Source organism: Oncorhynchus nerka, linkage group LG20 (assembly GCF_034236695.1).
Source record: "Oncorhynchus nerka isolate Pitt River linkage group LG20, Oner_Uvic_2.0, whole genome shotgun sequence".
In the NCBI taxonomy this organism is placed as follows: Eukaryota; Metazoa; Chordata; class Actinopteri; order Salmoniformes; family Salmonidae; genus Oncorhynchus; species Oncorhynchus nerka.
In genome coordinates, this window is record NC_088415.1 from 62,407,629 (window position 1) to 62,422,207 (window position 14,579).

Below are 14,579 nucleotides of genomic sequence, written 5' to 3' on the forward strand. Positions count from 1 at the left end.
GCTTTATTGATGCCGACTTGGTGGAACAGCTGGGGCTTTCCAAGGAGCAATTGCCGGAAGCCATTGAAGCAACCACTCTGAACGGCAGTAGTCTGGCACGGATCACTATGAGGACTGAACCGGTTAAGATGTTGTTGTCGGGGAATCATTCAGAGTTTATATCCTTCTTCATTCTGTCCTTGCCCCATGTTCCTCTGGTTCTTGGTTACCCCTGGCTGAAGGAACACAATCCCTTGTTTGATTGGGTGACGGGTAAGGTAACTAGTTGGAGCATTGATTGTCATGCTAACTGCCTTAGGACTGCCTGTTCTCCTGACGTTTCCAGTCAGGTCAGTGACTCTGCTCCTCCTGATTTGTCTCTGGTTCCAGAAACATATCACGAGTTGGGTGAAGTATTCAGTAAACAGAAGGCTCTGTCCCTTCCTCCCCACCGACCTTATGACTGTGCGATTAATCTGTTTCCTGGAGCCGCCTTTCCCAAGGGACGGTTATACAGTATCTCTCAACCTGAACGTGAGGCCTTGGAGACCTACATCAAGGAGTCTCTAGCTACAGGTCTCATTCGGCCCTCGTCATCACCTCTGGGAGCAGGAATGCTTATCATTTGGTTCGGATCAAAGAGGGGGACGAGTGGTTGACTGGGTTCAATACTCCGATGGGACATTTCGAGTACCAGGTGATGCCGTTTGGACTGACCAACGCTCCTGCTGTGTTCCAAAGTATGGTGAATGACGTTCTGAGAGATATGATTGGTATTTTTGTGTTCGTTTACCTGGATGATATCCTCATCTTCTCGAAGGAGCTTTCTAGCCACGTTCAGCATGTCAAGCAGGTCCTGCAGCGGTTATTGGAGAACCGTCTGTTCGTGAAGGCTGAGAAGTGCGATTTTTCACGCCCACACGACGTCCTTCCTCGGGTACATCATCTCCAGGGGAGAGATCAAGATGGACCAAGAGAAGGTTCGGGCGGTTCGGGATTGGGTCCAGCCCGGTACGAGATTGCAGCTCCAGAGATTCCTGGGGTTTGCGAATTTTTATCGGAAGTTTATCCGTGATTACAGCCGGGTGGCCGCCCCTTTAACTGTACTGATGTCTTGCACCAGAAAGTTCTGTTGGTCTCCTGAGGCAGACCGAGCATTTCTAGATTTGAAGAACCGATTCACCAACGCCCCGATTCTCTCTCAACCTGACACTTCCCGTCAGTTCGTTGTGGAGGTGGATGCGTCTGATGTGGGGGTGGGCGCCATCCTGTCCCAGCGTAGCTCCACTGACGGTGAACTCCATCCCTGCGCCTTCTACTCTTGTCGTCTTTCTCCAGCTGAAAGAAACTACGATGTGGGTAACCGGGAGCTTCTCGCTGTGAAGCTTGCCTTGGAGGAGTGGCGTCACTGGTTGGAGGGAGCGGAGCAACCGTTTGTGGTCTGGACTGACCACAAGAATCTGGCTTACGTGCAATCGGCTAAACGTCTCAACTCCCGTCAGGCCCGGTGGGCTTTGTTTTTTGGACGCTTCAATTTTTCCATGACGTTCCGACCTGGGTCGAAGAACGGGAAGGCGGACGCCCTGTCCCGGATGTTCTCCAAGACGGAGGAGAGTGGGACCAAGACTGAGACGATTCTTCCCCAGAACGTTGTCGTGGGAGCCGTTACATGGAAGATTGAGGAGGATGTGATGGCGGCTCTTCGGACACAGCCCGGGCCCGATAACGGTCCACCCGGTCGGTTGTTCGTGCCTGAGTCGGTTCGTTCTGCTGTCCTTCAGTGGTCCCACGCCAGCAAGATAGCTTGTCACCCTGGTGTTGCTCGGACTATGGCGCTACTGCGCAGACGATTTTGGTGGCCTGCCATGGGAGAAGATACCCGGAGGTTTGTTGCCGCTTGTCCTGTTTGTGCGCAGAATAAGAGCACCAATCGGGCCAGCTCTGGGCTTCTTCACCCCCTACCTATTCCCCGGCGACCTTGGTCGCATCTGGCCCTGGATTTTGTCACGGGGTTGCCCTCTTCTGTTGGTAACACGGTTATTCTGACCATTGTGGATAGATTCAGCAAGTTTGCCCACTTTGTTCCCCTCTCCAAGCTGCCTTCTGCCACTGAGACGTCCGAGATCCTGGTTAGGGAGGTGTTCAGGGTCCACGGGTTGCCCTGTGACATTGTTTCTGACCGTGGTCCTCAGTTTACCTCTGCTGTCTGGAAATCCTTCTGTTTGGCCATTGGAGCTACAGTCAGTCTCACATCTGGATTTCACCCCCAATCTAATGGTCAGGCGGAGAGAGCCAACCAGAAGATGGAGTCCACCCTGCGCTGTCTTGTTTCCTCTGATCCCACCTCTTGGTCCTCTCAATTACCCTGGGTCGAGTATGCTCATAATACTCTCCCTTCATCTGCCACTGGGATGTCTCCCTTTCAGTGCCTGTACGGTTACCAACCTCCCTTTTTTCCTTCTCAGGAGCGGGATCTCTCGGTTCCTTCTGTCCAGACCCACATTCGTCGTTGCCACCGCACCTGGCATCGGGCCAGGAAGGCCCTCCTTAAGGTTTCTGACCGGTATCAGATCCAGGCGAATCGTCGCCGTATTCCTGCCCCCGCTTATACCGTCGGCGATAGGGTTTGGTTGGCTACACGGGATCTTCCTCTACGGACTGAGTCGAGGAAACTGTCACCGAAGTTCATTGGTCCGTTTGTAGTGGAGAAGATCATTAATCCTGTTGTGGTCCGACTCAAGTTGCCTGCTACACTAAGAGTACATCCCACCTTTCATGTCTCCTGCCTCAAGCCGGTTCTCCTCAGTCCTCTGTTGCCCCCTCCTCCTCCTCGGATGATCGGAGGTGGTCCTGTCTACACGGTGCGCCGCATCATGGACTCCAGATGGCGGGGTCGAGGTTTCCAGTATTTAGTGGATTGGGAAGGATATGGTCCTGAGGAGAGGAGTTGGATTCCTCGGCGTCAGATCCTTGACGATGACCTGCTTCGTGACTTTTACCGCCTCCACCCTGGCGCTCCGGGTAGTCCGCCCGGTGGCGTTCGTCGGAGGGGGGGTACTGTCACGAATCCCGTTTCCTGAGTCTGTTTTTTGACTGTGTTCTGTCCTGGAGTGTTTTTTCCGGCGTCCTGGAACGCACCCTGTCTGGTTGCCGGGCAATGTAGCCAGTTGGGAGTTCTGATTACCCGCACCTGTATCCCATCAGCTATCTGCACACCTGGTCCTGATCATCATCTCGCCTCTTCATAAGCCCGGACCTGACATCCATTCCCTGTCGGATCGTTAGCCATGAACAGTATGTTGTGCCAGAGTATCAGCCTCAAGTTCGATAGAATTTGTTTTGTTTGTTACGTATTGCTTGCCTTAAACTTACCTCCGTTTGTTCTGTCTTCAGTTACTCACCCGGATCATTTACCCCATTCCCGCCTGGTCGTCGGAGGATTCCGCTACCCCAGTGGATCCACCTATTTACTCCCATCAACTCACCACCGCTGCCCGCTACGCCACCTGGATATATCTACCCATTCACATTCACTTGTAAATACTCACCTTCTTCCTACTCTCCTTGTCCTGGTCTGCTTCTGGGTTCGATTTTGAAAGAACGTGACAGATGCAGCTGTACTGACCTCGCCTTCTTGATGGTAGCGGGGTGAACAGGCAGTGGCTTGGATGGTTTTTGTCCTTGATGATCTTTTTTGCCTTCCTGTGACATCGGGTGCTGTAGGGGTCCTGGAGGGCAAGTAGTTTACCCCCTTGTGATGCGTTGTGCAGACTGCACCACCCTCTGGAGAGCCTTGCGGTTGTGGGCGGTGCAGTTGTCGTACCATGCGGTGATGCAGCCCGACAGGTGGCTCTCAATTGTGCATCTGTAAAAGTTTGTGAGGGTTTTAGGTGACAAGCCAAATTTCTTCAGCCTCCTGAGGTTGAAGAGGTGCTGTTGCGGTACTGTCTGTGTGGGTGGGCCATTTCAGTTTGTCCGTGATGTGTACGCCGAGGAACTTAAAACTTTCCACTTCTCCACTGTGGTCCCGTCGATGTTGATAGGGGGGTTCTCCCTCTGCTGTTTCCTGAAGACCACAATCATCTCCATTGTTTTGTTGAGGGAGAGGTTGTTTTGCTTCCACCACACTCTGTTACCCAGGAATGATTTGATATTGATATAAAAACGCCTGCACTGGGCCTTTAACTTTCTTGGAACAATTTGAGCAACTATCCTGCACCATTCCCAGAAACTTGTGGGAAGGTTGTATGCAAAATAACCATAGGACAACCATGCTCTCACCAAGCTCTAAAAAACATATGGTTCTCAGAACATTATGTGCTAGCTGGGTGAAGATGTCCCATGGGGATGGCTGCTCTTTACACCATTATATCTACTCCAGCCAGGAGCACAAAGAGCCAGGAGCACAGGCAACACATTAGCAACAGCAACAGCTGACCCTCCTATCTACACAACTAGCTGAGAAAGAGACATTATATAGAAATAAGATCCAAGCCCTCAAAATGCAAGATCCCGCCCAGTGGCACAAGAACATCAATGGCTTAACCAACCTCTCAGAAGTCAGGCAACCTTCCACATAGAAGGTCTTAGACCAGGTGACAGAAAACAAACATCAAATGAAATCAACAAAGCACTATCAAAATTAGCACAGTCCTGACCACCCATCAACTCAGCACTGCTGCCCTCCTTTTAACCAGCACACCCTGCTCCAACGGTCCAACACTGGGAAGTCTACAGAAAATATCAGAAAACCAAGCCACTAACCTCTCTAGTGAGCAAAGTAGCTGAGAGCCTTATCACTGAAGGGGCTCTCAGTGACATCCTACCCCAAATTGACACCCAACAGTATGGATGTCTACAAAGCCAATCAACCACACTGTCTGGTGGATCTAACCAATGAGCTATTCAAGTCCCAGGATAAGAATGGTTCCATCTGCTCCCTGGTGACCACCGACTTCAGCAAAGTCTTCAACCATGTCTGCCACAACCTCATCATCACCAGGATGTAATACAGAACTTGGGCTTTAGCCCATCACCCGTCAGATGGATAGGCAACTTCCTCTCGAATAGACACCAGGTGGTGAGGTATCATGGTGTGCTGTCGGACAGTGTTAGGCCTAACTCTGCTAGGCCCGCTGATTGTTATTGAATATATCAACAGTGCACACAGGCAAACTGCAGTTTTTGGATGACCTTAATTTATTAGATACCAGAAGAACTGGTTGACCTGGAGAAGTAGTCATACCAGACCCGCTCCTCAGCTAAACTGGAACTGATCCACTGCAGGACTGAGCATTTCTGTTGCAGCGCCATCCCAGCCATGGTTCGCCTGCTGATCAGTTGATGATGAACATGATTTTTGTTGCCTATAACTGTTGTTTATTGTATTTTAGTTTGTATTGCCAATTTGAATATTAAAATGTAAGTTGTACACACAATTCAGCATGTTGCTGCCATTTGTACAATGTTCTGTTCTGTTCTCTCTCACTCTCTCCCTCTCTATCTATCCTATCTAAACAACTAGCCACCCTAACCCCCCCACACACTCCATCTATCATAGCTACAGAACAACATGACAACAACGGAAATTTAAGCAACACTAAATATCTTATATTGAGTGATAATTATATATTTTTTACCAAGCTAATTTATGTAACTTCATAAGCAGATCATTTAGCTTATTTTAATCAGCAACAAAAAGGCTTAATATAAGTCATTTGTCTTATTTCAAGATATTTCACTAATCGTCTGATTAAGATAAAATATCTAGAAAAATATATTGAAATAAGATAAATGATTTGTATTAAGCATTTTTCGGGGGTAAAATAAGCAACCCTACAGGCATACACTCTGCCTCCTCCCATTTCACCCCCAACCCACTCCATCTCTCCTACAGAACTAGCCACCACAAGACATGGCCTCCTCCTCCTCCATTAACTACAGCCCATAATAATACCCAAGGGACAGACCAGGCCACCATTAGCACACATCAACATACAACATTCACGATTACATACACCACTGTGAAAACCCATTAACCAATTCTTAACATGCAGCTAAACCCATAGTTGGCAGCTCTGTTTTACAGTCATTGATTTACACACACAAGCTGAGGCAAAGGATTGAACCAGAGTCTATTCTGTATGGGTAGCCATGATTTTAAACAACATGTAGAGAGAAATCTGAATCAGAGATAATAACAAGAAGCAACTGAGGAGAAGTGATAGGGGGCTACAGGACAAAAAGCTGAACCAAGAAACAAACAAAACATTGGCTGCTATTGCCCTTTGCACACTGACAGGCAGGCGGCCTAGGAGGGGACTGCCTATCTAAGTGGCAGTGTTGTGCCAGTTAATGCTGCCTGACAGCCCTCTAGATGTGCTGTTCGCAGGCAGTACTAACGGCAGCCAGAGCAGAGCAGGCTGGCAGCAGGGTAATTAAAGTAAAGTGCTGCCTGACGGTGGATGGATGGAGGCTGACAGGGCTGAGAGAGGGATCTGATTACCCTCTTCAAGCTACAGCTCTCTAGGGCTGCAGGCTGGATCCCCACTCCACCCTGCCCTGCAGCTACAGTACAATACACTCCCTGAGCATAACAGAATCAAAATGTGAGGGTTTATATCTGATAACAGCAGGGTGTGGTGCAATACAATGCAGCCTGTTGAAATGCAGACTGTATCAGTGACGTGCAGTCAGGGTAGGCAGTCTAATCAAATTAAATATGTTATGAAAAGCCTAATAAAAAATACAATTATATAAAAAATGGTCATTCTATTTTTATTTTATTTTTATCAAATGTCTTTTCTCGGTGATTCTGGCGGTTTTTAAGCTCAAAATCCCAAAATGTGCAGGAACTGCATCAAAACCTCAGGAAAGACACCACGGTATGCATTCCTTCTTTCCCATCCTTTAAAATCCATTCTATTCGTTGATGCACATGGCCGTTCATGATTCCAGTCACTGTTAAAGGACAGGGTCAGGGTAGGACTCACTGCTTTGCCTAGCTGACATTTGTTGCATTGAGTGGATTTCATATTTTGCATGTTGCCTAAACATGTTTTGTGGGAAAGCTCTGCACATTTGGGCATGTCTACATAATGTTGACGCGTGCATCCCTTAAACTGAACAAAGCTTGCTAGCAAAAACAACATGACGAAATGGACACTATTGTAAAAATCCAAGTTACTGTATGTATTAGGTATTTTATTAGGATCCCCATTAGCTGTTGCGAAAGTAGCAGCTACTCTTCCTGGCGTCCACACCAAACATTAATACAGAACATTGATAGACAAGACCAACTCAAGGACAGAACTACATACTATACATTTAAAAATGTCACTCATAACTATATATCAATACATACACAGTACACACAAAATATCGAGGCGAAAAAGGGGAGAGGAGTTGTGCCGTGTGTTGTTTATAACATTTTTTCAACCAGGTTTGCTGTTCATTTGAGCAATATGAAATCGAAGGGAGTTCCATGCAATAATGGCTCTATATAATACTGTACGCTTCCTTGAAAAAAAATTCTGGATTTGGGGACTATGAAAAGCCTTAGATTTCCAAAGAAAACTTGATAAAATTCAGAGAGGGAGACCAACACCTGCACTTACTGAATTTCATCAGAGGAAGGGACAGAAAATCATACGACCGTTTAAACAAAAGTGGTGTGAAATAAAAGAGTGGCTGTGTGACTGCGCTACTAGAAGCCGCCTGTACTCTTTCTTCTGCCTGCTCTTCTCAACCGGGGACAACGTTTGGGTGGAAGGCAGGCTACTGCAATCTCAACAACCTGACCAATGCCCTCAACAAACACGAAAAGTCTGCATCGCACATTCAACACCAGATCACCCTAAAAACTTTTGAGAACACTTGATCGATCTGGCGTTAAATGATGGGCAAAAACAACAAGTGACAATCCACAATGCTAGTGACCATCCACAATGCTAAGGTTAAGGAAAACTGTGAGATTTTGAAGGACCTTATTAGAGCAACATGCTACCTAGGGAAACAAGAGTTAACATTTTGCAGTAATAATGGCGCCGGAGAGAATGGATGCCATTTTACAGTCTCCTAACCAATTGTGCTATTGTGTGTGTTTTCTCCCGTTATTTGTAACTTATTTTGCACATAATGTTTCTACCACAATCTCTTCTGACCGAAAAGAGCTTCAAGAAATCAGGACAACGATTACTCACGTGTTGAAAGATTATTTTTTTTCAATGAGTTGGACGAGAGGGATTTACTCCAGACACCCGAGAAGGCCCTCATCTCCGTCATTCCCAGGAGAAAGAGACGGAGATATCGAGGACGAAGGTCCGACCACGAGTGTGTAATTTGCCTTTACCTTCGGTCCTATTAGCCAACATACAATCATTGGATAATAAAATAGACGAACTACAAGCACGTATATCCTACCAATGGGACATTCAAAACTGTAATATCTTATGTTTCACCGAGTCGTGACTGAACGACAACATGAATAACATACAGCTGGCAGGTTATACACTATCAGCAGGAAAGAACAGTAGCCTCTGGTAAAGACAAGGGGTGCCGGTCTATGTATATTTGTAAACAACAGCTGGTGCACGATATCTAAGGAAGTCTCAAGGTTTTGCTCGCCTGAGGTAGAGTATCTCATGATAAGCTGTAGACCACACTATTTACCAAGAGAGTTTTCATCTATGTTCTTCGTAGCTGTCTATTTACCACCACAAACCGATGCTGGCACTAAGACCGCACTCAATGAGCTGTATACGGCTATAAGCCGCTCATCCAGAGGCGGCGCTCCTATTGGCCGGGGTTAATGCAGGGAAACTTAAATCTGTTTTACCTCATTTCTACCAGCATGTTAAATGTGCAACCAGAGGGGAAAAAACTATAGACCACCTTTACTCCACACACAGACACGCGTACAAAGCCTCTCCCTCGCCCTCCATTTGGCAAATCTGACCATAATTCTATGCTCCTGATTCCGGCTGACAAGCAAAAACAAAAGAACAAAATTGCACTCCACACTGCCCTTTCCCACCTGTACAAAAGGAATACCTATGTGAGAATGCTTTTCATTGAATAAAGCTCAGCGTTCAACACCATAGTGCCCTCAAAGCTCATCACTAAGCTAAGGAACCTGGGATTTAAACCTCCCTCTGCAACTGGATCCTGGACTTCCTGACGGGCCGTCCCCAGGTGGTAAGGGTAGGTAACAACACATTTGCCACGCTGATCCTCAACACAGGGGCCCCTCAGATGTGCATGCTCAGTCCCCTCCTGTACTCCCTGTTCACTCATGACTGCATGGCCAGGCACGACTCCAACACCATCATTACGTTTGCTGATGATACAACAGTGCCTGATCACATATAGGGAGGAGGTCAGAGACCTGGCCGTGTGGTGCCAGGACAACCTCTCCCACAATGTGATCAAGACAAAGGAGATGATTATGGACTACAGGAAAAGGAGGACCGAGCACACCCCCATTCTCATCGACGTGGCTGTAGTGGAGAGCTTCAAGGCAGTCGTGAAGAGGGCATGACAAAACCTATTCCCCCTTGGGAGACTGAAAAGATTTGGCATGGGTCCTCAGATCCTCAAAACGTTCTACAGCTGCACCATCGAGAGCATCCTGACTGGTTGCATCACTGCCTGGTATGGCAACTGCTCGGCCTACGGCCAAGTACATCACTGGGGCCAAGCTTCCTGTCATCCAGGATCTCTATACCAGGCGGTGTCAGAGGAAGGCCCGAAAAATTGTCAAAGACTCCAGCCAACCTAGTCATAGACTGTTCTCTCTGTTACCGCACGACAAGCATTACCGTAGCGCCAAGTCTAGGTCCAAAAGGCTTCTCAACAGCTTCTACCCCCAAGCCATAAGGCTCCTCTTTTACACTGCTGTTATTCTCTGTTTATTATCTATGCATAGTCACTTTAACTCTACATACATGTATGTACATATTACCTCAATTACCTCGACTAACCGGTGCCCCCGCACATTAACACATTGTACCGGTACCCCCTGTATATAGCCTCGCTATTGTTATTTTATTGCTGCTCTTTAATTATTTGTTACTTTTATTTCTTATAATACTTAACACATATTTTTCGTAAAACTGCATTGTTGGATATGGGCTTGTAAGTAAGCATTTCACTGTAAGGTCTACACCTGTTGTAAAATTTGATTTGATTTGAGTACAAGCTTGCAAAAAAAAACTTCCACTGTGTTTTCGGTTATCAAACAGAATACAGAATGATTTGATTGAAGCAGTTTTTGATATGATTCGAAAGGACATTGAAGATGAGATTAATGTAGCCCCATTTGTTGCAGTAGAAGTAGATGAAACCACAGATGTTACAAACAAAGCCCAGACCTCTGTGATTTTTCATTATGTGGCTAAAAGCTAAATCAAGGAGGCGTTTTGGGAATTGAATGATGTGAGGGATAGTGCCTAGCGATTAGTGCTTTTTCGAGGTCGTTTCGGTTTCAGCTCGATTATTAGTTCGGAAAACTACCATTTTCGTCCTTATGCTAGCTAGCAGTAGCCACAGCAGCCATTTTGGAATGTCATTCTCAGCCAATTAGCTTCTTTGTTGTTATTATTATTTCAATCTTCTCAATGTATCAGTGTGGATAAAGGTACAATTTGGAGTACAGTGGCATATCACACCCCTACATTGAGGTACATTTTCCGACCCATATATCGTGCTGGCTCCACAGTGTCTTAAAGTAACCATGATTGTGTTCCGACCCCAGTGCAGCTCAGTGTAAACAACTATAAAGGTAGGTTCGGTATCTTCTAGTAAACACCCATATAAATTATTTCAGTAGCAATAGCAGCCAGCCAGACCATCTAACGTTATCTCTGTCCTCCTTATACTGTACTGTCTTCAGTCATCCTATTTATCTAGGCTAACCTGCCTAAGTATGCTGCAGAGCTGTTTGACTAAATCATTTTACTAGCTCTTCAAAGTAGATAAGGCATACTTTCACAAACTGTCTCTATCCCTCTCGTCACTGTTGTGTACATTCCTCTTTCATGTGGTCTATGTGGTCTGTGTGTATCTAACCTAATGTAGCAGGTGTAAAAGTGTATCTATCTCTGTCCGAGCCAGAAAGAACAGGCACAATGGATTATGGTCATTGTAGTTAATTACCATGTTTATGCACTGAACTAGGTTGAATATTTGCTTCATGAAAATTCCAACTCCATTCAGCCCAGCGTCCCACATAGTTCTTGACTTTATTTCTCACGTGAATGTTTTGATTTCTCTCTAGAGAAATGGTGCATCGGTCAAAATTTTGGTTAATCATTCTGCACTAGTGAGTGATGGCAAACGAGCTGCGGCCTTGGCGGGTTATGTATTGGGAGTGTTGGGGAAGTACAACTGAGTTGAAAAGCTGGTTAGCTCAAACATACAATGGGTCCTCAGTGATGGCATCCCAGCTTAATGGGGTGCAGGCCAAGATGAGAGAAAAAGTGCCCGAAGTTCCATTTATTCACTGTTAAACTTGGTGATCTCACAGTCAGTGAAATGCAGCCCAGAGTGTAAAATCATTTTCAAAACAGTGGAAGGACTCACTTTGACTTTCAAACTCAAAAGGAATGAATAAGACTTCCACAACACTACCACGGAGAGGTTCACCCTGACGGACAGACGAATGGACTTCATTTCCAAGCCAAGGTAGGTCTAAATGCATTTTCCCCCCCAGTTAGGTTACTGTTGACTGAACATGAGAATAGTGCTGCTTACCATTCAGCACAAAGCAGTTAACCTGTAGGCTATCACATTAGTTGCCTACAAGGCGCTGTCCATTCAGCACAAAGGAGTTAACCTGTAGGCTATCACATTAGTTGCCTACAAGGCGCTGTCCATTCAGCACAAAGGAGTTAACCTGTAGGCTATCACATTAGTTGCCTACAAGGCGCTGTCCATTCAGCACAAAGGAGTTAACCTGTAGGCTATCACATTAGTTGCCTACAAGGCGCTGTCCATTCAGCACAAAGGAGTTAACCTGTAGGCTATCACATTAGTTGCCTACAAGGCGCTGTCCATTCAGCAGTGCTGAATCCTGGCCACAGCCTCAGATACCTTTAATAAAAGATTTTCCTTTGTAGCTTACTTCCTCATTTTCACCATTGTCTATACTTTAGTGGCTTTAATATGTATTTCATTTCCTAAAGGTGTCTAGCTTGTTTATGGTTTTGATTAACGGACAACATCCCTTTGATGCATTTGATTTATCAAGCTAGAATTCCGTTTTGATGAGACACTTTTCAGTCATTTCGATTGTTGATATGGACATTTTGTTAACACCTTATTTATTATATACAGTATTAGTGTGTAATAATATTTCACCTAATAATATTATTATGTGTGTGTGTGTGTGTTGCAAATTATTCGGATTAAATGTGTCCATACATTGGTATTTTAGTGACATCAGTAACTGTGGACGCTACATCGGCCTACGGCTGAGTTGAACAGTGTGTCATTTTGTTGGATTATATGAAATATGCTGCCATAGGAGGCTATCGCTTGTGTATCTTAGCTACATTGGTATTTACATTGGGTGATATTTTTTGTTCATTTCGGTTAATAGCTTATGTCACTGGTTCTTAGAGCTATCTGTTATATGGAGAATTTGGGCTTCATCGATGTCTATTTGTGAGTAAATCTGGCATTGATAATAGCCAGTGCCTACCCAGCCACCGACCTCACCGCACGTCACTGGACTGTATCCATTTTTGGACTTGTTAGTCTTTGATATGATTCTCTCACAACTATATTCCTTTAATCTTTCTCTCTGAACCTCCCCACCCCCTCTCCACTCCCTCTTTCTCCTTCCCCCTTTCTCTCCCTCTCCCTCTTTCCATCTCTCACCATCGTGGTTGGGGTTCCCCAGAGTCCAGGGTTCGTCTGAGTCGAAGTGGGTGTCCCCTCCGATCCCAGGGCCCGGAAAGTAGGCGTGAGCTAGGAACCCGCCCTCACCGTCGAAGGGTGAGCTGTCGCCATGGAAACCTGAGGTGAGATCAATTTAATTTAACTTCAAAGTTTACATGGGGAGAACGGGATTAGGCCGACATTGACATAGTTTCAGTTTTCCTCTCCCAGGCACCATTCAATACAATTCTCACCTGAGGCGAAGATGATGGTGATGTCCACATCACGCCTGCCGCTCTCCAGGGCGCTGTAAGGGACGGCCTCAAAGTGAAGCGGCGTCACCCCCTGCCACACGTCAAACGCACGCCGGATGGCATCGTGGGTCTCCCTGGAGCCCACTTTGGGCGTGACGTTCTTTATGCTGAGGGAGGAAGAGAGGGTGAGTCAATTAAGAACATATTCTTCTTTACATTGACAACATGTTTTACAAGAAAGACCTGATGTTAGGAGAGAAAGGGATAGGGGATATGATAAAAGTGGGAAACAGATTGTGTGATCCATCCTGGATGGGGGGTTATTGGGAGGTTGGATGGTACCACCAGCTAGATGAGAGCAACATTTTACCGGCCATTTTTTTTTATGAGACATTGACAGTAATATAAATAAAATATTTTACTCCTTAAAAAGATTTAACTCCTATTCTGATCTAACCGGAACAATTATACACACATTCATTCATAATTGTTACTGCAGTGAGCTAAATCAAGGTCGCAGTCTTAAACAAATCTACTTTGAAACAAAAGTATGCACCTCACACACATGGTTATGGGCTTTAAAAAAAGAAGACACCTGTACCATGTCAGATATGTATTAAATGTTGAGTTTACATCCCAATATTACACTTTATATACATCACAGAAGACTAAAACATAACAAACCATTTGACATAGAAACACTGAATTTTCAGCATTTAAAAAAAAGAATGTTGATTAATTATGACATTCAAAAATATATTAATAACATTCCACCCAGGAGGCCACTAGAGGGTGATTTGGTGATTCAATTGCAGGAATGGAGGCTATAACAAAGCTTTAACACAAGGCAGCCACGCATTTTAAAGCATTTTAAATAAATAAAGAAACAGATAGCTACAGCGTCACATACAGCACCACATATCAGATACTGTAAGTCCAAATCTGAACCCCCCCCTCCCACTATTGCTTGGGGAGAATATTCTCTAAAATGGTTGACGAGACGCTCTAAAAAGTTTCAGTGTTAAACTATTCCAACAAACCCGGCAGCTTTCACTGCACTTTTAACACAGCTGTCGTTATCAGTCGCTCGCAGACACAGAGAGAGAGAGAGAGAGAGAGAGAGGGAGAGGGGGAGAGGGAGAGAGAGAGAGAGAGAGAGAGGGAGAGGGGGAGAGAGAGAGATAGATAGAGAGAGAGAGAGAGAGAGAGAGAGAGAGAGAGAGAGAGAGAGAGAACGAGAGGAATTTTCTTCCCCGTTTTCTCTCCCCAACTCATTTTCATGTAGAGAGTGCAGTCAGCAGCGACAGCCAGGCTGACTGACATTCCATTAGAAGAGGTGCCTCATCAATTCACATGCAGCAAGGAAGGAAGGATTTAAATAAATTGACAGTGTTATCGTCTATTACGGCTGTAACCTGTCAATTTCCCACAGCGCCGAGCAGCACCCCTTATCCCGCTCTCTCAGAC

At 45.7% G+C, this 14,579-nt stretch overlaps 1 protein-coding gene across 1 annotated transcript in view; it reads right to left on the reverse strand.

Moving 5' to 3' along the window:
* The window catches only part of LOC115102927 (matrix metalloproteinase-16-like), a 67,727-nt gene that overhangs the window by 46,272 nt on the left and 6,876 nt on the right, over window positions 1-14,579 (reverse strand). Inside the window, exons 5-6 of the mRNA XM_029623378.2 lie at window positions 13,113-13,279; window positions 12,859-12,996 (exon numbers count right to left, since the gene is read on the reverse strand). Coding sequence (XP_029479238.1) covers window positions 12,859-12,996; window positions 13,113-13,279 — 305 coding nt within the window. The remainder of the gene's footprint in view (window positions 1-12,858; window positions 12,997-13,112; window positions 13,280-14,579) is intronic.